The sequence below is a fragment of the Sceloporus occidentalis genome, unplaced genomic scaffold, assembly GCF_023333645.1.
Source record: "Sceloporus occidentalis isolate IW3139 unplaced genomic scaffold, rSceOcc1.0.p SCAF_1, whole genome shotgun sequence".
In the NCBI taxonomy this organism is placed as follows: Eukaryota; Metazoa; Chordata; class Lepidosauria; order Squamata; family Phrynosomatidae; genus Sceloporus; species Sceloporus occidentalis.
This window is the reverse complement of record NW_028316981.1, coordinates 132,726,826-132,753,002: the sequence shown is the minus strand read 5'-3', so window position 1 is coordinate 132,753,002 and position 26,177 is coordinate 132,726,826. Positions and strand designations below refer to the sequence as shown.

Sequence of the window (26,177 nt, the reverse complement as noted above, 5' to 3'; positions counted from 1 at the left end):
GTTTGTACCCACACAGAAGAGGCCTTAACTCAGAAGATTTGATTGGGAGGAAGGTGGGGGTTTTTTTTAACACTGATCTATCTCTGTGCTGGTGTGACTGAGACATGTAGCCAAATAAGCAGCAGGGGAATGTACAAAATTAAACTAAAATGATATAATCAAATATCTGCTTACTGTTCCAGGCAACAGGTGGTTATGATCTACTATCTACCTGTCCTTATCTGCCAATAGTGTGACTTGACGTTTTTCACATACTCAAGGACACTTAATGCACATTGCTTAATCTCTACTCACCCACCTCATGAGAGACGGCTACATTTTAAAACCTTTCAGTGCCTGCTTACTAGTTAAGTGGAAAGGGAGAAACTATAAAATCTGTATTGACTGTTTACATACAGAACTAGAGTGCAGCAGTTCTGAGTTAATAAACACAGACTACAAATGTATTTTTAGTTATGTGTTTTAATTTTGAAAATTGTTTTAAATTGTGATCTTAGCATAGGTTTCTTTTAATGGTCAGTCTTGTTCAGTATTTTAATTATATTGTTCTTTTATGTAATATTGCTATAAGCTGCCTTTTAATGCCATTGGTTGGAAGAAAGGCAGGATGTAAGGTCAGTAGTTTAGGATAAAGAATGTTCTACCTGAGAGGACATGGACTGGAGCAGAACTCTCCCTGAGACTGTATCTCCCACCAGCGTCTAAGGGTTACTTCAGATCTTATAACTCCAAAGACTGTGGGCATATTGCAAGCTGACTACATGCAGAATGTGTGTAAGAGCTATGACACAACTGCTAAGGATCACAGCTCAGCCCATGTTTTGTTGTACTTGTGTACATGCACTGCACTTGGTGGGAAACATGACTCTTGGCTAAGCCTATCCAGTTCACAGGCAGACTGCAGAAACAGGAAAAGACATGCCTGTGAGAGTATGGGGAGCGGGAGGAGTTATGGGACACTCTCCATCCTTTGCTGAATGATCTTCCATAAAACTAGTTCTCAATTCTGGAATTCTGGGATTTGTAGTTTTGTGAGATATTGAGCCTTCTCTGTCAGAGCACTCTGGTGCCACAACAAACTACAAATCCCAGAAATCTATAGCACTGAGCCATGACAGTTAAAGTGATGCCAAACTAGATTATTTCTGCAGTGCAGATGCAACCTTGATAAGACTTTGATTTCATGTCAAGACCTTTCCCTGATCTCTCATTGACAGCTTTGGGCTTGTCATCATTGACTGTCTACTTCCCGTATAGGATAAGGGATATGTATGTATGTTTTATGACTCTGGAAAAACTTGATCCAAAGACATTAGCTGCCTAGTTCTTAGAACTACCAGCAAATCTGCAGTGCTGACCATAGGATAAATTCCAAAGTCCGCACTGCAGTTGCACCTTTAGTAGGCCAACCAGAAGGGCACAAAATTATCTGTGCCTATTTGATTGGACTAATACTGTATGAGAAATCTCTGCCTAAGCCAGTACCACTTTAAGTGGAGGTTGCTATAACTGAATTGCTTCCTGCATAACACACACAAGGCAAGCTGGACAACAGAAAGGGAGAAGACTAGGTATGAACCCATATCCTGATCTGCCAGCATGACATACTGGTTTGAGCGTTGGACTACAGCTCTGGGAGACCAGGTTTCAAATCCCTACTCAGCCTGGGGAACCCACTGGATGATCTTGGGCATATCACATTTTTTCAGCCTGAGAGGAAGCCAAAGGGGAACTTCATCTGAAAAAAATATTTCCAAGAAATCCCCATGATAGGATAACCATAAGTCAGGTCCAATTTGAAGGCACAGAACAGCCACCTGATAGGTAAGTTTATTATCCTTTGCATATGGAAAGTCAGGGGGTTGGACTGGATGGCCCTTGTGGTCTCTTTCAACTTTATGATTCTAAGAAGAAAATCAACCAGTTTGAGATGTGGTGCTGGAAAAGAGTGCTGAAGATACTGTGAACAGCCAAGAAGACAAACAAATTGGTTCTAGAACAAATCAAACCTAACTCTCTTTAGAAGCCAAGATAACTAAATTGAGGGTGTTATACTTTGGCCACATCATGAGGAAAATGAATAATTAGAAAAGACAATGATGCTGGGAAAGGTAGAATACAGCACAAAGAGAGGAAGACCACATGCCAGATAATTAGACTCTATCAAGGAAGACACAGGCCTGAGCCTGCAGGACTTGAGTGGAGAAGTTAAGGACAAGGAGTCTACAGAGTCACTGTGAGTCAAAGGCAGTTAAGATATATAAAAACCATTTAAGACTCCGACCTAAGGCAGTAGAGATCCAGCTTATCACCTCAGTGAGAAAACCAGGATGATGGGGAAAACCCACTACTAAAAGTGCAGCTATTAAAACCTAGAGCTTGGCCAACACGGATCTGTACTGCAGAGGCAATGCAGTTTGACGCCACTTTACCTGCCATGACTTAAAGCTATGGAATTCTGGTATTACGAGATATTTAGCCTTCTCTATCAGAGAGCTCTGGGGCACAACAAGCCATGACAGTTAAAGTGGTTTCAAACTGCATTCATTCTGCAGTGTGGCAGCAGCCCAAGTTAGCTTTTTGGAGCACAGTGCCAGAATTGCACCTCCAGCATAGCCAAGGAGAGAGGCTCTGATTAGAAACCAAATCCAGACTATTTCAGAGACTATTTCCCCATACAAACATACCAGCCCTAAGATCTTCAGGGAAAAGCTTTCTTTCGGGGGGGCGGGGGCGACCATCACAGATACATCTAGGGAGGACATGAGAGAGGGCCTTCTCAGTGACTGCTCCCACCTTCTGGAACTCCCTTCTACAAAAAGCTAGGATAGCTCCCTCCCTCCTTGCTTTTCGTGGGCAAGCAAAAACAGTTTTATTCAGCCCGGGTTTTAATACATAATCATGGGATGGCTTTTATATGGGGTGTATGTTATATGGTTTCATGGGACCAACTGGCCAAATGGATAAGCCGTCTGACTTTGAATCAGAAGATTGAAGTTTCCACTCCCTTCGGTTGGCAATGGATTGCTGAAAAGTGTTTTATGAGACCCAGAGTGATGTAGCACTTTGAGTGTTAGCCTATGATTTTGGAGACCAGGGCCCAATTGGGCCCACTAGAAGCCCACTGGGTGACCTTGAGCAAGCCATAGAGGACGACCATGAGAAACCCCCTCCCCTGAAAAACTTGCCAAGAAAACCCAATGATAGGGTTGCCATAATTCAGAAACAATGACGACAAGGAGGTGGTGTGTGTGTGTGTGTGTGTGTTGGAATTCAAAGATACAGCAATGCTAGTCTGTAGAATTAGTATGCAGAGATTATATAGTTTTTTGTGGGTTTTTCAAGCTATGTGGCTGTGGTCTGGAAGAGTTTATTCCCAACGTCCTGCCAGCATCTGTGGCTGGCATCTTCAGAGATCTTGCAGCACCTTTGAGACTCACTGACAGAAAGAAATCAAAGATATAGCCATATTAGTCTGTAGAATCAGTAAGTAGAGAGATCTTTTAGCACCTTTGAGACTAAGGAGTTTATCACACTGGGGCTGATTTTGACATTAAAGAGAGAGATTAAAGCGCATTTAAAGCATCCTGTAAATGAAGCAGAAATGGCAAGTGTTATTGGAAATGCATTGTTGCTGAAATCCCAAAAGTAAAAAGATGCACATTAATGCTGCTTTGTGACTACTTTAATGGTGCGTTTTGTGCAACGTTGTGTGAAATCCTCACCTGTAATTATACAGTTTTACAGGGATCTTCATGGGATATACTCCCAATCTCCTTTGTATGTGATAAACTTCTATGTGAAAGAAAGAACTTGGCAGCATGAGTTTTCGTCTACTTCCTCAGATGCATTTGATGGAGTGGAAAGCCAGGGGCAGAGAAAGAAAGCTGGCAGCAGGAGCTTTCCTTAGACTTCAGTCTGCTTCCTCAGGTGCATTTGAGGAAAAAAGACTTTACAAAGCCTAGAAGAAAGTTCAAGGCTGCCAACTTCTGTGCTGCAAGACCTCTCTGCATGCAATCCTGTTGCAGTCATGTTTTCAGTGGGTGTCATTTCATGCTGTTTGTATTGTCTGTCTTTCATTGATTTAAAAAAAAATTAAAATTGTTGTTGTTGTTGTTGTTGTTGTTAAAATGATCCTGTAAGCCGCCTTGGGTCCCTTTCTGGGAGAAAGGCGGCATTTTAAAAAATGAAATACATAAAATCCAAAACAAAACAAAAACTAAGCCAAACCAAAAGCCCAGGCTCCTTGGCTGTCTGTCTGGGAGGACAGTGGTGACCTGGAAGGAGGAAAGCCAGCTTTGCCTTGCCTTGCCTTGGCTGGGCTCCTGCAGCCTGCTCTCTCTCTCTAGTCGCTCTCTCTCTCTGGGTCTGCGAGGGAGCCTCCTCCTTCCTCGGTCGGTCAAGGCGCTGGACGGAGGCAGAAGGAGCCTGGCTGGCTGCTGGAGGGGCCCTCCTGGGAAGAGGCCAGGAGCCAAGCCCAGGGAAGGAGGAGGAGCAGCAGCAGGTAAAGGGCCATCGTGGGGGAAAGGGAGCAGAGAGAGTCCCTGGGCAGGAGAGGGGAGCCTTTGCAGGACCTTCACATCACAGCCCTCCAGGGATCTTTCTTTCACTTTCTGGGAAGGGAGGGAAGGGGATCTCCCTGGGGGTTGTGTGTGTGTGTGTGTGTGTGTGTGTGTGTGTGTGGGAGGGAGGGAGGGAGAGGGATCAATGCCAGAGGGACCAGGCACCACAAAATGGAAGGCATTCAAGGGGAAAAAAACATATAGGAAATGACCAAAGAGAAGCTTTAAAAAAAACCAACACTCAGTTCCTGCTTGTAAGTCCTGCTCAAAGTGGAAGACGTTTGGGAATACCTCCTGGACAGAAGGCTGGGAATGTAGGACATGTCCCAGAGAAGGAGGACCTCTGGTCACCCTGGGAAGGGTGTTGTGAGTGTGTGTGTGTGTGTGTGTAAGAGAGAGAGGGATCAAGGCAGGGTGACCAGATGTCCTCCCTGCAAAGAAGGACCAGGCACCACAAGGTGGAGGGTGGTCCAAGAAACTGGAGGACATAAAAGAAAAGCTCAAGTTGCTCCTAGAATATAATATATCTATGCTTCTCAGTCCTGCTCAAAATGAAGGGCATTTGGGAAGTCTTCCTAGGATGAAAGGCTGGAATGTAGGACCTGTTCTGGAAAAGGAGGACACTGGGTCACCCTGGATCAGTGTGGTCAGGGTGGGATGTCCTAAGGTGCAAAGAACCCAGCCTCATAAAGGAGCCAGTTGTGCATTGCCTGCGCTTGGTTTCCTGTTGTCACCACAAAAAGAAACGATCACCCGTGTCACCTACCCTGCTCCAACCCTGGCACCCTGCCATTAGGCCAAGTAGTTTGAAACCTGGTCCCAAATATCAACAGATTCTATGATTCTCCCAAGTAGACCCTGGAGTTCAGTGTTTTCAGAAGTCCCCTATATCAAGGTAGGTCCTTCTGGATCAGCCAGTGGGCAATGTGTTGGTTCTCCTCCAGATGTTGTGGGACTGTAGCTCCCAACATCCCTCTTCCCAATCTAACAACATCTGGAGGAGGGCCACCATGCAAATTTTAGTGGCTTTCTGTCCTTGCCCTGGGAACTATCCTGCAGAATGAACATAGCCTGTGCTGCTCCAAAGTATTTTCATAGTTCTGCACTAGCCTTATTGCCAAGCAACATGAAACAGGCACTTTGGGCATCAGAATCCATGGAGCCTGCAATTAATTTCCTTGTTTTCAATGTGTGTGACTTTAACCGTTAAATGGAATCCAGCCTTGAGTTCAGGAAGAGCACTATAACTTTTTGTGTCCAGCATGAGTTGTGTTTAGGGTTAGCAGAAACCTTTCTGGTATAAACCCAGGGCTGTGGTTATGGGAGTGCAGTAAGTGCCCTGCTCCATAGGAATTCTGTTGTTGTTGCTACTATAGTTGTTGCTGTTGTCATTGGCCTTGTGTGCCTTCAAGTTGCTTCCAGTTTATGGCAATCCTAACACCACATAGCCCACTTGGCCATGTAAACCAACTGGGTGGCCTTGAACAAGTCACACTCTCTCAGCTTTAGAGGAAGGCAGTGACAACCCTGCTCTGAACAAATCTTACTGAGAAAACCCCATGATAGGTCAGCCTTGTTATTGTTGTGTGCCTTCAAGTTGTTTTTGACTTTGAAGATTTCTTCAAAGGGATTTTCCCATTGCCATCCTCTCAGGCGGAGAGAGTCATCCAGTGGGTTTCCATGGCCAAGCCAGGATTTGAACTCTAGTCTTCAAAGTCCCTAGTCCAACACTCAAACCTCCAATACTCAAACACTCATCATGCTGACTCCACATTAGAAATTCTACTTCTTCCAATAAAAAAAAAAAATCCTTGTCTCCAAATTTCTACCATTATTTCAGTAACTTAAAATGTCAGCTGAGAATTTCGCAATACAGTTTATGCAGTCAAAGGAGTTTATCAGACAAGGGAAATTGGAAATATAATCCAATGGCAATCTGAACGCAATCATGGGGTTTAACGTTATTGCGTGATAGACCACCACACGCTAATTCAGGCAATGGCATGCTATTTTCAGGCAATGGGAAGTCAGTTCGAACACAATTCGAATTCATGTAAATTCACTGAACTAGCGAATTCACTTGAATGCATTCTGGCCCCACTTTCTTTTCATTCGAAATCAAGAGAAATTCCTCCTGTGTGATAAACTCCAAAGAAAAGGAGTTGGCAAAGTTACCAAGGAAATGCAAATACAGCAAATAAAAGAGTTGTAGCGTGAACAATTTTGTGTCTCAATCTCTGCAATGCTAGAAATTTTGGGCGTATAGGAAAATTACTTTGGGGTTGCAAATTTTTAATTTGGAAGGCAATGCCCTCATTTTGCTCACCCTGTAGCTCTTGAATAAAGCATTCTCAATTCAAAGGTCAATCAGCTAGATTTCCCACTAATATGGCATTTTCAGGAGTTAGGGGGGGAAAGGCTACAACTAGTGTGTGTTCCCCAAATGCCCATGAGCTAACACCCTGCCTGGTTTGCAAGACTCTGGAGTAATCTGCACTGCACAAATCATGCAGTTTGGCACCACTTTAACTGCCATAGCTCTGTCCTGTGTAATTCTGGGATTTGTAGCTTGTTGTGACACCAGGGCGCTCTGAAAGAAAAGGCTAAATATCTCACAAAACTACAGTTCCCAAAATTCCATACCACTGAGCCATGGTGGTGAAAGTGGTAATGTAATGGAAGATATACTGTGGTTGCCGGCCACCATCAGAACATACTTCCCTACCACTTCCTCATACCTGGTTCCCTCTCTTCTTTCCATCACAGAATAAATCAGTCCAGTCATGTTTGGCAGTGGTTGTGATCCCATCACCTTTTCAAACCAACCACACCAGTCCTGGCCAAACATAGATAATATCAAGTTACTTGTTTGTTTTGCATCTCCTGGTGGCCATTTACACCCTAGACCAGTGGTTCCCAAACTTTGGTCCTCCAGGTGTGTGAGTTGGACTTCAGGTTTCAGAATTTCTGACTGTTAGCCAAGCTGGCTGGGAATTCTGGGAACTGAAGTTCCAAACACCTGGAGGACCATGGTTTGGGAACCATTGCTCTGGACATATAAGGCCATACATATGCCTCCCCTTGATTGATAGAGCAAATATGGCGTATGTCCTTTCTCTGTCTCCAATTCAGCATAACATGGTGTAGCATTTCCCAAGAAACAGCTAGTTGTCTCTTTTGAATTTCTGCCCAGTTCTTTGTATATCTTGGCATGGTTTTGTGGAACCCAGTTCAAGGAATAGCCTGTTTTAGGTGGCGGTTCTCAGTCAGGAGGTTTAAATGTGACTGAGCTTCAGTTCTCAGAAGCCTTAGTCAGCATGGCCAAGAGTGAGAAATTTGAAGTCCCTCTTCAGCCTCTTTGGCTGAAAACCACTGCTTCAAGGCATATTCCACATGTGATAAAATCATTCTTTGGGAGATGTCTCTTGGATTTGTGTGTGTGTTTGTGTGTGTTTGATTTTTCTGGAGTGTAAAAACAAAAAAGAAAGTTCTTTGTACTGGTATATCAATGCTATTTTCTAGTCCAGGGATAGGGATCATGTAACCCTCTAGATCAGTGGTTCCCAACCTTTCTAATGCCGCGACCCTTTAATACAGTTCCTCATGTTGTGGTGACCCAAACCCATGAAATTATTTTCATTGCTACTTCATAACTGTAATTAAATAGGTGTTTTCCAATGGTCTTAGGTGACCCCCATGAAAGGGTCATTCGACCCCCAAAGGGGTCCCGACCCACAGGTTGGGAACCACTGCTCTAGATATTGTTAGATTGCAAGTCCCAGAAGCTCTACCTAGCCAGACATTGATGAGGAATGCTGTTAGCAGCAGCCTAAGAACATCTGGAGAGCTGAATATGTGGTTCTCATCTTTGTTTTAGCAACTGCAGTTAGTAACTTTGAAGTAGTAGGGCCCTTTTAAAAAATTGATAAAAGTAGCATGGGTGAATTTGAGTGCACACAGGGACGTAGCCAGGATTTTGGGAAGGGGGGGTCCAGACTAAGTGCCACCATTATAATGGGGCTTGGGTGCGGCGGCACAGCAGCACACACCATTCATTTTATCTAACGGAAGGGGGGGTCCGGACTCCAAGAACCCCCCCCCCTTGGCTACGTCCCTGGTGCACAGTAGCATGGGGGCAGTTTTGGGTGGATGCCATTCTGAAATTTAAAGCCAGCTACCTGGCACCTTTAATTGTTCCCAGAAGCAAGGAGGGCAACTAGGAGACAAGCTTGTGCAAGGGCAAATGTTACAACTCAGATGAATCCTCAGCAGAACTATATATACTTTTTCACTATACTTGACATTTGCCTGCTTTGCCTCCTCCTCTTGGCACATGCATTTTATGACGTTAAACAGAGGCAGCTAAGGGACTCCGCAGACCAAATCAGGTGAAAGGGAATGCTCACCGGTGAGGAGAGATGGTGCTGAGTAATAAAGCTAGTTCTTTCCTCCCCAGAGGTGTGTCTAACATTCAAAGCAGAGGTGTTCATAATCTTGTGAAATAAAAGGAGGAGAAGACACAGCTTTTCATCAAGCAAGTTGGTGACTTCTGGAGCCTATGAACAGAACAGCAAGGCTGTCTAAAAGGAACACAGAAAATTCTGTTTCTAATATGGACTGTTTTTCAGCAATGTCTTTTCTGTCATTCTTGCACTGAAGCAACAGCTGACAGTTTGTTTCCTTTCCTCTAATCAGAAGCACTCAGAAAACGCTCCAAGGGAAAATGCCCCATGAGGGAGAGGCAAGCCCTTGCGTCTCCAAAGTTCAGGATCGAGGTTGGGCATGGGTGGTCTTGATAGCCACAGTGCTGGTTCAAGCCTTGACGCTGGGCTTTCCTTCCTGCATTGGGGTCTTCTTCAAGGACCTGCAGTATGATTTCCAAGCGAGCAACAGTGAAACCTCATGGTTCCCCTCCATCATGACAGCTGTGCTACATGCTGGTGGTGAGTCTTTATTTTTATTGGTCACCTTTTTTCCTGAAAAGCACCTAAGCCAATGTATAACTCCTGGCAATCCATCACCGAGTTAAAATATATGTATCTACAGTATCTTTAGAAGATATTGCCTAACTAGCTTGAGCTTCCTTACCAAAACTGCAAGGAAATGTGGGTGGACACCCAATTATTGGCAAATCATATTCTATGGGGCAACACATAGCCCTCCAGCTGTCATTGCATTTCTCACTTAGCACATGAGAGATCATGGAAATTGCAGTCTAAGATCATTTGACTGTAAAGTTGCCAGGTGAAAAAAGGGACAGGACTCTTGTATCTTTAATGATAGCATAGAACAGGGAATTGTAGCAGGTATTGGTTGTATTATAAGCTGAAATTCCCTCTTCTACACAATTATTAAAGGTACAGGAGCCTTGCCCTTAATTTCACCTTGTAACCTTAGCTGGAGGGTCACAGATTGCATACTATTGTACTACAGAGAACTACTTTGGGGATTTGTCCCATTCAGGCACCCACATTATGATTCTACATTCTGACTGAGACATCACTTCCTTCTTGAATCAACAGTGCCACCTTATCTCAGGACAACACTTGCAATCTTGCAGATCTGTCAAAAAGATTTCCTGAGTCTGCCAGTGTCTCCTGAATGACCCTTTATTTAGGTACTATTGCTTTTTTGTAGCAGCAGCCAGGAGGCTGAGAACAGGGATTAATCTATATACTTTTATTGTACTTGACCTTGTGGCAAATGGTTGTATTAAAACAAGCTGCTGAGCTGAAAGAATGGAGTCTGAAAGCACTGATTTGAAATAGTGGGGACACAGAAACAAATGACAAAGCTCACTACAAATGAGTGGGCAGGGGTTGCAGGATCGAAAATGTAGATCTTAAAGAAATAAGAGCCCTGACAGAAAAATGTGGCGATCTGGGTTATAATCCCAACAATCCCATCTGCTCTGGTTTGTCTGTTTCATCTCCCTTTACCTATATTACTGTATGGATGGCACCACCATATGTGTTTTTGCTATTCCGTATAAAAAGCCCTCCACTTTAGTATGGTGTTTACTTATTAAAATGTTTTTGATGTACCTTCCCAACCAGTGAGATTAATGAAATGGTATTACAGATGACAGAATCATAGAATCATAGATAAGATCCATATGCTATTCTGCCTCAAACAGTTGTATCAGTGTAGTTCACCTGTTTTCAAAAGTATCCCAGTAACAACCATGACACGTCCTGTACACCTGAGGACCCTATTAGCTTAGTGTTCCCTTAGGGAAGACAGGTGCTGTTGGGTGCATCTAGCTTGTATCTCGTTCACATCTCAAGCAAAGGAAGGGAGTTTTCTTGTGTGGGAGAATCATGAACAAACAGTGAAATGGCATTACAGAGAAACAAGAGGTGACCATCAATCATTCCTGCTGTAATCAGTGCAACTTTATCGGTTAAACAACAGCAACATATTATTAGAAGGCTTTGACCTTATGATGTTGCCTTGTCTGTAGTAGCTGCAGACTGGACAAATTCCTGGTCTATGTATGTCCCCCTCATAGCCCATGTGACTGGAAGGTTTATATAAACTAGTGTCAAGGAAGAAGAGAGGTTTAACCAGTCACAGTGAATAATCTCATAATAGGATAATGTGTTGCTGGAGCAGGGGGAAGGGAGCAAGGGACACATGTACCTTAGATTCTCAAACCAGAAATCTGATTAGGAGTGCCATCCTTTTATTTATATTTTCCTGGCAAGTCTCTTGTGCCTGTACAATATAGCACAGAGCTCTACCAGGAAAAGAAAAGTTGGCAGTTGTATACTGCAGTCCAGGGGAAAGCGTTAGGTGGCTCCCCCAGATGTTGTTGAACTGCATTTTTCATCAGCCACAGCTACCAGAGCAAATGAAGAGGAATGCTGAGAGCAGCATTCCAACAATATCGAGAGGACTACTGAATTTTCAGTCAGTCTTCACACAGAAAGAGCTATCCAGAGGTCAGACTCTCTCAGCCCTAGAATTAAAAAAGCATTGTAATCAAATAGGTTTTAGCTGCACTTTCCCCCCAATTTCTTTATAGTTTACCGGGTCCCAAACTGGGAGAAATACTGGATATAAATTAAATAAATGGCACAGGAGTGGGCAAAGTATGGCCCTCTGGGTATTTCTTACAATGCAGCTCCCATCAGGCCAAGCTAAACCAATGGGGAGGAATGCTGGAAGAAGCAGTCCAACATTATATGGAAGGCTGCACTTTTGCCCACCTCTGCTCAAGAGCATTAATTACTCAAAGGCTGGTTTAAGGATATGTCCCTTGTACAGTTACCCAACAAACTGGGTCAGCAAGACTTTATTCCTGACTTTTGGTGTAAATATAAGGCCTGATACAGATGGCGTGAAAGCGCCATCCTTGGGCCAAAACTAGAGCTGGGAGTGCACAGCAACCACACACTCCCCAGCCCTAGTTCATATGGACGGCGCCATTTTGGAATCATGCTGTCCATTCAAAGCGCGGGATGATGGCGTCATGCATGTGCCCCCTCCACACGGACCATCGTGTGCATGACGTCACAGTGACACTGCAGGGCGCTTGGGGTGCCCTTTCAGTGTCGCGGGAAGGAGCTCTGAAATGGAGCTCCTTTTGCGCGCATGCATCGCTGACCTGGCTTCTACATGGCTGTACCAGCGATGCAAACGAGAAAGGGGCCAGGCCCACCTCACAGGAATGTTGTAAAGATAAATCATGAATGTCACCCTGAGCTCCTTGAAAGAGGAATGGGATAAGAATCTAATAAGCAAATATCTATTTAGTATTCTGTTATCTGTTGCTTGGCACGTTACGTTTAGGGTATGTATGAGCAAAGGTAAAAAAAAAACCCATTATAGTCCCCAGAATATCCACCCTTCCTTGCAATGACTAATTTGTATCAATTTGCAGTTGGGTGTTTCTGCCCTGGGCTCACTCTGCAAACAACGTGGGCCATGGGGAAAGGAACCAGGTGCCACCTTGGGCTGAACGTTTTGTTTCAGGCACACCAGTGCTGTCAAAACGTGAGCTGTTAAGAATTTCACTGTCATGCTGACTCCAAGGCTACACAGGAGGAAACAGGCTAGTGTTTGACTTGTCCCAGGTGAGGCCCTGTGGCTGAGCTGACAGCCTCTCGAGGCCCGTACGGAAGAACTCAGAAAAACTGCCTGTGTAGGTGAGGCTGGGGAACAGAGCCTGCTCCCATTTCTTTAGCAGACCTTTAATCTTCACAAAGTGGCCACACTGAATAATGTAATAAATTTCTCCAAACCAAACCTCTGTCAGAGACGTGGGAACAAGCCTACCTTATAAGCCTTGTGTCGACTATCTGTTCTTGAACTGCTGTTGTTATGTGCCTTCAAGTTGACTCTTAACTTGCTGTAACCTGATCGTAGGGAATTCTTGGCAAAATTTATTAAGAGAAGGTTGACTGTTGCTTTCCTCTGAGGCTGACAGGGTGTGATTTCAAAGTAATATTGCAAGACTGAAAATTGGAAAGGGTTTCTGTACATTTAAATGTTGTCTGCAAGGCTGCATCTACACTGCAGAAATAATCCAGTTTGAGACCACTGTAATGGCCATGGTTCAGTGCTATGAAATTCTGAATTGTAGTTTTGCAAGACGTTTAGCCATCTCTGTCAGAGAGCTCTGGTGCCACAATAAACTACACTTCCCAGAATTCCATAGCATTGCTCTGGTAGGCAGGAAACAGACTTCAAGGGAGTCACTACCAAAGGGAGCATCCCCCACCATCCCTCAGTCTTCTTCCTGCCTTGGCTTCAAATAGGCTATGTTTTTCCCTTTCCGCTAGTTCATTGTTACCTGGATGCAAAAGAAGTTACACCTGCTGAAATTCCTTCTTGGGCTGCATGAGCACTGCAGAAATAATTCTGTCCTGGTACATACATGTGAAAAAGTGGTGTGGACATGGCATCACGCACCACATATGGACAGTGCCACATAAAGATGGTGCTGTCCATATGTGTTAGGGTTCCAGAGTGTGCAGATGCTGCGTGCTCCGGAACCCTAATATTGGCAGCAGCATGGCGTTTTTGGCCCATCTGTTTTGGGCCTCTATTTCACACCACTTTAATGGCTGTGGTGGCATAATGCTATGGAATTCTGGGAAGTGTAGTTTGTTGTGGCACCAGAACTCTCTGACAGAGATAGCTAAACGTCTCGCAAAACTACAATTAGAGACCTTGATACTTCTCCTTATATTTCTTTTATTCTTCTTATATTTATGATCTGTTTTCTTCTGCCTTGGCAACTGCTGAAATAAAAAATGTTTCCTTAGCCTTTGTTCTATCCTTTTGTCTTTCTAACCTTTTCTGCTGAGGGAAAGCCAAGCAGGGAGGGACAGTTCAGAAACTGTGCTGTGAGGTGAATATGCCCAACTCCAACATTAAAGAAGACAGGCCAGGAATGTCTGGAGAATATTTTAACTCAGCCAAACTGAAGGGGCTACAAGACCAGAGAGCCCAGGAATGGTCATAGGAGGGAGATCCCACTATCCTTGACCAAATGAGTTAGGCTAATGAATCCATTATGATACATAAGTAGAAGTAAATCTGAAGTCTTCTTGACTGGAGCAAGCTTGTTTTCTGCTGCTCCAGAGAATAGGATACAGAACAATGGATACAAGCTACAGGAAAAGAGTTCCACCTAAACATTAGGAGGAACTTCCTGACAATAAGAGTAACAGTGGAACACACTCCCTGGGAAAGTGTGGAATCTCTTTCTTTGGAGGTTTTTAAACAGAGGCTGAATGGCCATCTGTCAGAGCTGTTTTGATTGTGAGTTCCTGCATAACAGAATGGGGTTGGACTGGATGGCCCTTGAGGGCTCTTCAAGGATTCTATGATCTTTTTTCCACTTTCTGACTGGCAGAACTTATGTGCCTATAATATAAGGGGGAGCAGCTGTAGGGTTTGAGGACCACTTTTCTGTCCCCAGGATGACTCAGAAACCACACAGATGGCTGAAAATGTAAAAACAAAAACAAACAAAAAATTATCAGAAGTTCACGTCTGATTTTGAAAAATAGGTATGGTTTGATATTCATCATGTCAGTGGGGGCTGCAACCTATGCAAAAGGTGAATTTCGGCCTGGAACAGACTGCTACTTTGCGGCGGCCTGAGGCCAAAATTAGGGTTCAAGAGAACAGAGCAACCGCACGCTTCCGAACCCTAACACACGGCAGTGGCACCATCATGGTGGTCTCCCATCCACACGGGGGCTGTCATGATGATGTAAGTGCAGCGTCCGCATGCATTACAGTGCACCAATGGCACACTCATGGCATCTGCCACATGCACCAAAAAGAACCTGCGGAGTGACGCCACGCAGTTTGGCTGCTGCGGCGTCCCTTGGGCAAAAATGAGCGCCTCCAGCTCGTCCTTTTGGGGTGGTCTGTTGAGCCCCTTCCTCTCCTGAATGAGGAGAGGCAATTTACTTCTCTCTATTTTTTTTTTAAACAGAAAAAGGGCTGTCTCTGGAGTCCAGAGGGGCCAATGATTGCAAAAACAGCCTTGGTGTATTGCATGCAGCTCTACCCTTTACCAACCTTTGATTTAAAAGGTACATGAAAGATGTACACCTAATAAGGTATACAAGAGCCCTATCAAAAGGGACTGAGGTGAAATCCATCGACAGCCCTATGAACTTTCCAGTCATGGTTCATGTTTCCACCTTCTGCTTTAACCATATGAACACAAGAGGGAAGACATAAGAATCCCAGTATTAGTACCATTTCAGACCTTTTGAAGACTGTGACAGAGTGATCAAACAAACCATTTTCTGTTTGATCTGCCATTTAGATCTGAAGGGTAAATTGTGTACTGGAGCATATGGGTGGTGGGGGGAGTTCATATGGATGGGAGGGATTTTGATGTTCACAGGATGCACAGCTGAAAGGAGATGTGATTGCCAGATGTGTCAGTATTGGGCAGTCCCATCATCCTCCTTCATGTGTTCCTTCGATTTTTAAGGGGGTTTGTCTGCAGGAAACACATACACAGACATCTGCTTTCACCGCCAGCCACAATGGGAGCCCTTTAGCTCCAGAAATTTTGCCTTTGACAAGAAATAAAAATAATAAGAGAAACTTTCCAGATAAATTTTCTTTTACCAGAGTTATTCAGATGATATCCATTTGACTTTCTCACTTTAAAAAAAAAACTTCTTTCACAGAAAGGAATAACACAGAATAAAGTCAGAAAAGAATAGTAACTGAAGGCACTTAGTAAATCACAAAAAGGATGTATCTCACTTCCCTCTTTATCTTTTACAGCTTGCTGAGAAAGTTATTCCCTGAGGGAGTACTTCTGTCTAATGTTGTTGAACGGGATCCCTGTGAAGAAATTCTTATTACCTGAGGGATATCTCTCAGGTGAAAAGTTATTCTATCTTATATTAGGAATTGTAAATATGAGGTGCTGAGGCGCTCCATAGCTTGGCCATTGTAGTAGTACAGTGTGCCCTTAGTATTGCTGTGATTTGGTTCCAGAAACCCCCCATGAATACCAAAATCCACAGATGCTCAAGACCCATTATATACAGGAGTGTAGCAAAACTGTGGTGCAGTGGTCTAAGTATTAGACTAGGACTCTGGAGATCCTGGTTCAGCCATATAAGCCCACTAGGTGACCTTGGACAAGTCACACCCTCTCGACCTCAGAAGATGGCAATGGCAAATCCCCTCTGAAGAAATGTGCCAAGAAAACCCTACGAAAGGTTCACCTTAGGATTGCCATAAGTCAGAAATTGCTTGAAGGTACACAGCAGCAGCAGCAACAACAACAGTAAAATTGTGCCCCTCACAAAATGGTAAAATCAGGGCTTGCTTTTGGGATATATATATATATAGAGAGAGAGAGAGAGAGAGAGAGAGAGAGCGCTAGCTGTAGATGGTTGAATCTGTGGATATAGAAGCCATGGCTACAGAGCACACTGTAATTTATCTAGGACTGTTAGTGTACCACAGACTAAGGACCTTAGTTTTCTGCTTCTGCTAAACAAACTATATTTCTTCAAATAACCTTCCAGTTCCTTATTAAGAACTCAGCCTAGTTTATAAATATATCAGTCGCTTATTATGCTCCTCACAGTACAATCCAGCTGTGTGTTCCCTACATCCTGAGGCTGTTGTTCACATGTCCTCTCTTTCCTACATTGTAATTAATGCTGCTTTTTACTTTTATGGTGTTAGCTTTTCTTCTTTACATAGAGGTAGTCTCCGCTTTATTTTCTCCATGGTCACCATTATCAGGTGATCCCAAGACATGTTCCTGCTTGAAGCAAAAGACAAGATGGTACTCCCCATTTCACATTCAGAAGCCACCTAAGGCCCTCTCACTCTACACACTCACATTCTGTGTTGCTATGTCAGCATCCTGTGGAATTCTGGGATTTCTAGTTTGTTATGGCACTGGAGGTCTCTGACAGAGAAGGCTAAATATCTCACAAGATATTCCAAATGATATTGCCATGACACTTACAGTGGAATATAGCACTATTATTTGTACAATGCGAGTGTGGGCTTTTTCACATGGGAGGCATGCATCATTAAATTGTGATTAAATCGTGGTAATAGCATGATTGGGAGGAAGATTATCACACCCCCACATGCTTCTCCTATTCGTGTCCCATGCATAAACAGTAATAGACATGTCATTGGGTAATAACACAAACTCCCATTAACAAAGTTAACTTCAGTTAACAAAGTAGATGCATTCCTGGGCATTACTTTTTTAACAGAAAAGTTGCTACCAGAGGCAAGAGCAGCATGGAAAGAATAAGGATAGATTCCTACACCACAAAAAAGAAGAGCAGATTAATATGTTTCAGCAAACTCTTTATTCAAAACTAACAATATGTGCATGTGAAATGAAATAACAAGGGCAGGTAAGCCTTGCAGAGGTAAACCAAAACACTTATAGAGCCCACTTGAAGTTTTCTTCCATAATGCATCCAGGGGTGGCTTTTTCTTTCAACTGGCTCTTCTTATTAGTTATTAGTTCATTCTTCTTATTAGTTCCATTTTGGTGGCCAAACATACAGATCCATATTTTTAAAAAAACATACTGGGGGAGCTGGTGAGGTAGATTTATTTGCTCTCCCTTTTTGTCTCTGTTTTGCTGTTTTCACATGCTTTGTAAGGGAATCTGGAGGCAGCTGCTGTTTATCTTGCCTGTTGGAGTCAAGCACATATAGCTACAGTAGGACCAGCTAGAGTAGAATCCCGTTCTTTTCCAGCTCTGATGCAATTGCATTGTTTACTGCAGATGCGCTGCTGCAGCCTGACACCAAAACTCTGCATTTCTCCAGCCCTCCTTCACCATCCTCCCAATGCTAGTGCTGCTAAAAACATTTCAGCTAGATAGAGAACAAGGAGTGAAAGGGCTGTCATAAAAAGACTTTGTGAAAAGGAGCTTCTTTGACAGAGGCTTTGCTAGCTGAAATATGGCTGTACTTATGCAACTGAAACTCCTGCTCTAATCCTAGTATTTATTTTTCAGGGCCCCTTTGTAGTATTTTGGTGGAACGATTTGGCTGTCGGGTCACTGTCATGCTGGGAGGTCTTCTCAGTGGCGTCGGCATGGTTGCCAGTGCTTTCTCCAAGTCTATTAGCCAACTGTACATAACAGCTGGATTCATTACTGGTGAGTATTGCTAGTGTGCTATATGTCATCTTAATTCTAGTTTCACATTACAAACTTTCTCACCCTGTAATAACATGCATCCAAATAGCAAGCAGCATATGATGTTACTGCATAGTGGCTGTACAACAGTGCAGACCTAGGTATGTCTTCTCAGAAGTAAGCCCTACTCAGTTCATTGGGATTTAATCCCTGGAAGGTATTTATTGGACTGTATCCTGAGTATACAGATTGTGATCCTGGTTCAGCCATTCTCTCAGTTCTAAAAAACATTAGTGAAATCTGTATAACCTCATTCCAGCTCTCTGCAGTATAGGGGTGATAATACAAGCTTGCATTACTCCTGAATACTATTGTAGATTTCAGCCAGACAGCAAAAAAAAATGTCAGTAAGAGCAGCGGAAGGTAAAACTCTGAGCAAGGTCTGAAGAGCTCACTGTCATAACTGAATTAGCATTAAGCAGCATTAGTTAAAAAGAATTTGCTGGGTTTTTTCCTAAGCATCTCATAACTAAAGAGCTGTCTTTAAACAACAGTCACTCCCCTCCCACACATGCACACTCCTTTTTCTCATAAGGAGACGGCATACCTAGGTTAGAGGCTTATATTTTTCCTTATACTAATAATTCTTAAAGATCATAAGAATAGGTCAGATTACAAAATCCACCATTTGGGAACATCCTCTTCATAGAAGCAATAAGCTGAGGTAAAATATATCTTATTTCTGTTCCCCCTCAGTAGTGCCCCTGGGCTTACAGATTGATAAATACCTAGTATTTGAGATAAATGCTGCTAGATAAATTCTTTGCCTACCTGCCTCTTTCTCTGAGTTCAGCATATTCTAAGTCCACATGCTTCTATCTCTTCTTTCTTCCTTTAAAGGCTTGGGATCGTGCTTTAGCTTCCAGGCAGGAATCACTGTACTTGGTTACTACTTTATACGCCGGCGAGCCCTTGCCAACGCACTGGCCTCCACGGGTGTCTCCATCGGCCTGACTCTGTGGCCACTGATCTCTCAGTACCTGCTTGATGAGATGGGCTGGAGAAATACTTTCCTCATCTTTGGGGGAGTGCTGTTGAACTGCTGTGTGTGTGGAGCTGTGATGAGGCCAGTCCCAGACAAGCCACCTGCCCCTACATTGAAGTCCTGCCCTGAGCAGTCAAGAGAAGGGGCACGTTTGTCCAACGGCAGCACCTCGTGTCGTGACGAACCTCTACATCCATCCAAGTGGGCTGCTTGCTTCCAGATCCTACAGAAGTACCTCGCTTTTGACATCTTCTGCAAGAACAAAGGCTACCAGATCTACACCATTGGAGTGTCCTGGATGGTGATGGGGTTTGTGCTGCCACTTATCTACCTGGTGCCCTATGCCACCTTGAATGGAGTGGAGGAGCGCAAGGCTGCCCTCCTCATCTCTATCATTGGTTTCATCAACATATTCATGCGGCCCATGGCTGGCCTGCTCTCAGGCCTCAGTATCTTCACTGGCCGGCGGATCTATCTCTTTAGCATGGCTGTCATGCTCAATGGTTTGAGCAATCTTATCTGTGCCATCTCAGCTGAGTACACTGTTCTTGTTCTCTACTGCCTGGTCTATAGTGTGTCCATGAGTGTCATTGGAGCACTTATCTTCCAGGTATTAATGGATGTGGTAGAAATGGACAGGTTCTCCAGTGCCTTGGGACTCTTCACTATCTTGGAGAGTTTCACTATTCTCATAGGACCCCCTCTTGCAGGTGAGTTGTGAACAGGATTCTGGCTTTTGTCATAGTCTACCCTGAAGGGAAATCACTTCATCTTTAAAAGAATAACTGCTGGGGCCTTAGGCAAGCAGCTGATTTCAATATTGAGAAACCTATTTCAAGACCCTATGAAGCAAAGAAAATGAACAAGTTCCATATGCAAGATTTCTTCCATTTTCCACCCCTCCCCTCCCCTCTTGTTTTGGTAAACAGGGTAACTCTTTGCTGAGCAAACTGTGATATGGCAGATAAAAGCCTGGGTTTATTTTATTTTTTAAAATAATAGACCAAAGGCCACACAGGAAAGAAATAACAAATGCTATGCTAGAATCAGACATAGATGTTAAAAACTGGGTAGGTCTGAAATCTGCTTTAGATAAGAAACATATCAAGCTGTCTGCTAGTATATATTCTGTTAAGTGGATTGCTGTGAGATGCTGGTGCAGGGTTACATTAGAACCTATTCATTAGTCAAGATTCAGGGAAAAATCACTTGTGTCTTTGAGTAAAGTGGGCCCAGAGATCTTGAACAACTCAGAATAAAACTATGTTAGGAGTATGAAGGCTTCAGTGGAGCTCTTATCCCGGTTCTTCTAACTTGAATGGGAAAAAAGAAGAGTAAAGAATGTGAAAATGTAGAAAGGCAAAGGGAGTTAGGGGTTCAGAGTTTCTGGTCCTGGAACTACGGTGATTATATGTTTCCCCTTATCTCTTCTTGGTTGCTCCTCTGACAAATGTAGAAAGCCAGTTATTCATAGTCCTGTGTTAGCCCTAGACTGCACTACAGTCTATGCTACTGGAATGCAACCCCCTTCAGTTTTAGCCAAAATAGCTAAAGATTGTGGGAGTTGCAGCCAAACAGAGGCCCACATATTCCTTATCAATAACAGAGACCACATGAGCTGTTGGCCCTGGATCTGCTGAATTACCTCACCGATCCAGACCATAAGAATTCCAAATTTTGAAACTCGATCTGATCACCAAATGTAAAGCTGTCTGGATATGCCACTCAGCTGTCAGGTTCCAAAAGATGTTGAAAAACCCTGCACCAATGCTTTTGGATAAGGAAGGGAAGGATGGGGTATGGGACAGGCAAAATATGGAGTGCAAGAAGATAACAAAAGGGAAATGACAAGGAGAGGGAGAGGAAGGGATGTTGGAACAAAGGGGAGGCTACTGAAGGGACAATTGAATAAGAGTGGTGAGGGGAAATGGAGACCCTGATGAGGAGGCAAAATGAAAGGATGTGCAAGAAAGGACTGGAATTGTGAGCACTCCAGTGCTTATGATCTAATGTGCCTGCCTGAGGGCCTCTAACAATATGGGAACTGAAGCATAATGTTTTCAAATTATCACTCTCAGCATGACAAATAGCCTGGAAACCACTGATAGCAGGTTATTAGTAGCCCATCATGTGTATCTTTGTCATAGATATAGATATGACTTCCTTATCTGTATTATTTATTTATTTAGTGTATTTATTACCACCACCCCACACTCTTCAGGCATGAAGGCTTTCAGAGTTCAGATATGACGGTTCCCTACCTTCAGGCTTAACAATCCAAATAAGACAGGAACCACAAGGAAAAGGGAATGGCAATGAGACAAAGGATCAAGTCCAGCAGATGCTCTTCTCTCCCACCAAGTCCAGAGCAATGGCAGTTGGGATGGTGGAAGGGCTTTATATTCTTAATAACCTCGTGAGAATTGTCACATTATTATTATTGATTTTATAGATGAGGAATTGAGGCTAGAGTGACTGGGGTTTACAGCTCACTAATTCAGTGGCTGAACTGGGATTTGGATGTTCACACGCCCCTTTCCAATCTACCTGACAACTCATTTCAAACCAGAGAGCTCATTCTGTATAAATAGTCATTAGTTATGATCAGGTGGTGGTGGACTGTGGCTGAAATCATGGTAGCAAAGATCAGTCACTTTAGAATACACATGTTTAGTCATATCTGTGCCATAGTGTTAAAATTAGTCATTCCTTCTCTCTAAGGATCATAGAACTTGTGGAATCATCCATGTCTTTTAAAGATTTTTAGCAGAGAATCATTCAAATTCTCAATGAAGCCTAATTCCAAAAATGTATTTTGGATGTGGGAAGGGAGGTTTGTAGCAAAGCAATGTGTGGTCCTACAAATGTTGTTAGATTGGAACTCCCATCAGCCCTAGTCAGCAGTGAGGGATGATAGTCAGTGGTGAGGGATGATGGGAGCAGCAGTCCAACATTTGGTGGAACACAAATTGCCCAGCCCTGAATAAATGATACACCCTTTGACTGGGGAGAGAAGGGAAGAAGGACACACACACAAAAAAAAGACAGCTGTGCTCTGTGCTTGATGAGATCCTTTGTTGATGGTAACTATTTTTTGGATTGTTTTGGAGAAGACAGGAATCATACTGAGATGTTTAAAGGGGTATTTCAACATGTTTGGGGCTGATTTTATGTCTCTTCTTTTTCCTTTTAGGGCTTCTAGTGGATTTATTAGGCCATTATCGTTATGTCTTCTATGCTTCCAGCTTCTTCATGGTATCAGCAGCTCTCTTTATGGGCCTTAGCTTCTGCACCATGGAGGCAAAAGACAAATTGAAAGAAACTAATAAGCCACCCCCTGAGAACCCATCCAAGGGCAAATACACAGAAGTGCCGACTGAACTGGAGCTTGACAGAAATGGCCCTCCCGCAGTCATCTGTGTCACAAGCATCTGAATCCAAAGGACCTGGAAAAGCATTGAATTCCCCACAACTGCAAGCAACCTGGGAGCAGAAGGGAAAAACAAGTGCCTCCTCAATCTCTCTCTCTGGTGCCCACCTGCTTTCTGCTTCAACCTTCTACTCAACTGCATTGGGCTCAGGTTTCTAGATGCAGGATCTAGATCAGACAATATGATTATTATTATTATTATTATTATCCATCCAGAAATCCAAAAAGCACTTTAAACAGACTGTTTGTGATGCAAGCCATGGGGTCAAAGGAAGACAATGTCCTGTGGCAATCAATTGTTTATATTACTTGAAGTTGAGCATTTTTGTTATGATCATCAGGTTTCCATTACATATTCCAGTGTATAAAAATGGAAGGACTTATTCACTCACCGGGTTATGAATTAGAATTGTCCCCTGATAAAGAGGCCAGTCTAGGGAGGGACAATTATATGAGATTTACAAAATGTTTATGGACAGGCCCGTTTGCCACAGATGAAGTCTGCTGAATGACCCATCTTCAAGCACAAGGGAAGAACTCTTCTTTATGGGGCCTTTCTGTTAGGCTTCTTGAATGTTACACAGAGTTTTTCATTCCTGCTGTATAATCTGAGGCCAGTTACTCTATGAATATATAATTTATCTCACTCATCAAAGCCACATCAGGGATGAGTGGGGATATATATGCTACCAAACAAAGTGAGTCATTTCTGCATTTCAAGGGTGTTTGGGGGAGCAACAAAAAGAAGAAAAGAGACCTCAGATGAAATAGCTACACTTCATATTAAAACCGGTTAGCTCCGAAGTGCCTGTATATCTAGTCAATAGTGTCTTAAATCCTCTTGGTTCCTGTATGAAATTTATGCTACAGTAAAGAAAGGGTGACAGCTGATCAAAAGAGGCAGTTGTGTTTTGCCAGCATTAGATCACTAGCAGTTGTACAACTAGCTTGATCTTATCCTCATTGATACTTCATCTTCATTGTGTCTTTAGTCTATAAGCCCAATTTAGAAAGAGGTCTATAAGCTATCTAAGGATTAATAAGTTACACGTGAGTAAACTGACACCTAGGTAGACATATCAGTGTAAAAAAACATTAAGGATGACAAGTGCTGTCCTACCAGCATGTCTAAAGCAAAAGGTCAGAATTAAAACTGTTTTGTAGTGATGTCTCTTTCTTAAATTACATGCAAAAACATGTTGTTAGGGAAATGATGTTTTCTCTGCAATCATTTTCCTAAAATGATTGTTTCATGGTAAGATTGGCTCTGGAAGTGACCCAGGAACCATACTGAGTTGACTGGGAAAACTTGTAGCTAGTTTTGCCAGATCTTCTGAATTTGATCTACTGGTCCTAGCCTTGTTAAAACAGCCATGGCTGAACTGGAACACAGCTGTGCTTTAATTCAGATTTTGCTTGCTTTTTTTTTTTCACAGTTCTAGACCTATGTCTCACATTCCATTCTTCCAGTTTTCTGATATCTCACTAAACACTGACTTTAAACTTTGTGAATACGTCTGAAACAGTTTTGAGAGGTAGGAAAGGAAACTCTGTCATACTCAGAAAAAGCATTTTTAAAGGTCATTGGACATAGAAGCAGATAAGAAAGTCATTGCAATCCTGCTGTTGTATCACATTTGAACTGAGGAAATCTGCAAGGATGCCTAGTCCAAAACGTAGCTTGAGGCAAAAGAACCAAGTGGTATTCCTTCCCTAGCTAAATTAACATGGGCCACAATCTCTTGCATAAACTTTACTGAGCTGGATGAGAGTTGCATATGAACATAACAGTCCCACCTCACTTTATTGTGGTTTTGACAAGCATCCACTCGAATGTGGTATAGGTGCCACACTTAGAGAGTGCCCAGGCTATGTCTCACGAGGCAGCCAATTTACCTTATTTCAGGATTAAGCCACATATGTGCAGTAGCAGGGCTGATAAAAGTTACTTTTTGGGCTGCAGCTCCCAAAATCCCACACACAGCATGGCCACAGGGTGGGAGATTTTGGGAGTTGCAGAATAACTTTTTGCAGCTGTCTTACCAATAGCTAGCAAGACAGTTGGTCAAGCAGATGAGTTACTTTTACTCTTTAAACACATCACTTTAAGAGGAAGCTTCACTTTAGGCAGGATAGTTCAAAATCCATTTCATTCTATGGCCACTAATATGAGCCAGCATGTGTAGAAGCTGCTAGAGAAGGATTAAAACCTCCTCTGATAATTTAGGTGAAGGGAGCTCCTATATGGAGATGAATGTGGGTTCTTCATTGGTGGACTCTGAAAGGTGTGTGTGTTTAACTGTGTTTGAGCAATGAAGCTTCGGGGCTTCCACTTCATGCTAGCAGCTACATGCCAAGCAGAGCCATCAAGGGTTAGTTTACTTATGGAGCTTGGGTTTTCTGGGGTGGATGGGGTGGGATGGGATGGGATGGGATGTAGGATGGATTTTCCATATTTTAAGATTGAATGTATAAAGCATATATTCAGCATATATGTACATGCACACATGCATGAACATGTACGCACACCCAATCTGGAAGCCCAGGTCACCAAGCTTTACAAGACTTGAATGTTTTTTCATACTAAAAACATGTTTAGATTTCTTTCACATTATTTGTGTGCCAGTATTTATGAATGTTGTCAATAGAGGAACAAAGTAGAGGTTGAGATAGAAAGTAAAAGAGCCATTTTATAAGTAGAGTACCCAATGCTATGATTAGGCCTGAAACAGGACATGCAGAAAACAGACCTGCAGTCTACTTGTATGCATATTTGAGCTGCTAACTCAAATGGGTTTTAAATTTGTTGCAGGCACTTTTCTAACAACATTTAATATACATGGCAATTCTGTGTTGTTGTTGTTGTTGTTGTGTGCTTGGCAAGATTTGTTCAGTGTGGGTTTGCTTGGCAAGATTTGTTCAGTGTGGGTTTGCCTTTGCCTTCCTCTGAAGCTGAGAGAGTACAACATGCCCAAGGTCAAGTCACCCAGTGGGTTTCCATGGTTGAGTTGATTTGAACCCTGATCTGCAGAGTCATAGTCCAACACTCCAACCACAACACCATACTGGGTCTGTAATTCTATGCCTAGAGGCAGGCAAATATTGAGAATGACAGGAGTGAGCTATTGATTTCTTGTGCCACTCTTAAGAAGAATTTTTCAGCCAACACAGCCACTGGTCATACTGCCTGGGAGATTCTAGAAGTTATCATTTTAAAAAAATATTATTATTTTTTTAGCCCTGCTTTAAAGTATCAGAGAAGCATCAGGCTGGGTGTTGTGTTGGAAGCAAAATATTGAACTAGAGGGACACTTAGCCTTCTCTCAAGATCTTTTCTTTGATTACTTGAAAGTACAGTCAGTGAAGTTCAGTGCAGCTTATGTGCATAAGATTTCAGTCTTAAGCATTATAAAAGAAAGTTTACTCAAGGCAAGTTAAACCCACTATTGTCCTTGCCACCACTGAACAATGCTTACTTCACATGCAAAACATATCTGTCTCACTTGGGGCAGAAAAGCTGCC

At 43.0% G+C, this 26,177-nt stretch overlaps 1 protein-coding gene across 1 annotated transcript; it reads left to right on the top strand.

The window, feature by feature from the left end:
• The first annotated feature begins 4,418 nt into the window (after window positions 1-4,418).
• On the top strand, window positions 4,419-25,032 carry LOC149322192 (monocarboxylate transporter 6-like). The gene is made up of 5 exons (XM_089507818.1): window positions 4,419-4,504; window positions 9,258-9,505; window positions 18,058-18,201; window positions 19,081-19,935; window positions 22,419-25,032. Exons 2-5 carry the CDS (start codon window positions 9,286-9,288, stop codon window positions 22,658-22,660), a joined length of 1,461 nt encoding a protein of 486 aa, XP_089363944.1. The 5' UTR covers window positions 4,419-4,504; window positions 9,258-9,285; the 3' UTR covers window positions 22,661-25,032.
• Window positions 25,033-26,177: the final 1,145 nt, after the last annotated feature.

Bases quoted from the DNA above. Each gene is read 5' to 3' on its own strand.
- LOC149322192 (XM_089507818.1), top strand. From the start codon at position 9,286: ATGCCCCATGAGGGAGAGGCAAGCCCTTGCGTCTCCAAAGTTCAGGAT. The intron at 18,202-19,080 runs GTGAGTATTGCT...CTTCCTTTAAAG, and splicing joins AACAGCTGGATTCATTACTG to GCTTGGGATCGTGCTTTAGC. The intron at 19,936-22,418 runs GTGAGTTGTGAA...TTTTCCTTTTAG, and splicing joins CATAGGACCCCCTCTTGCAG to GGCTTCTAGTGGATTTATTA.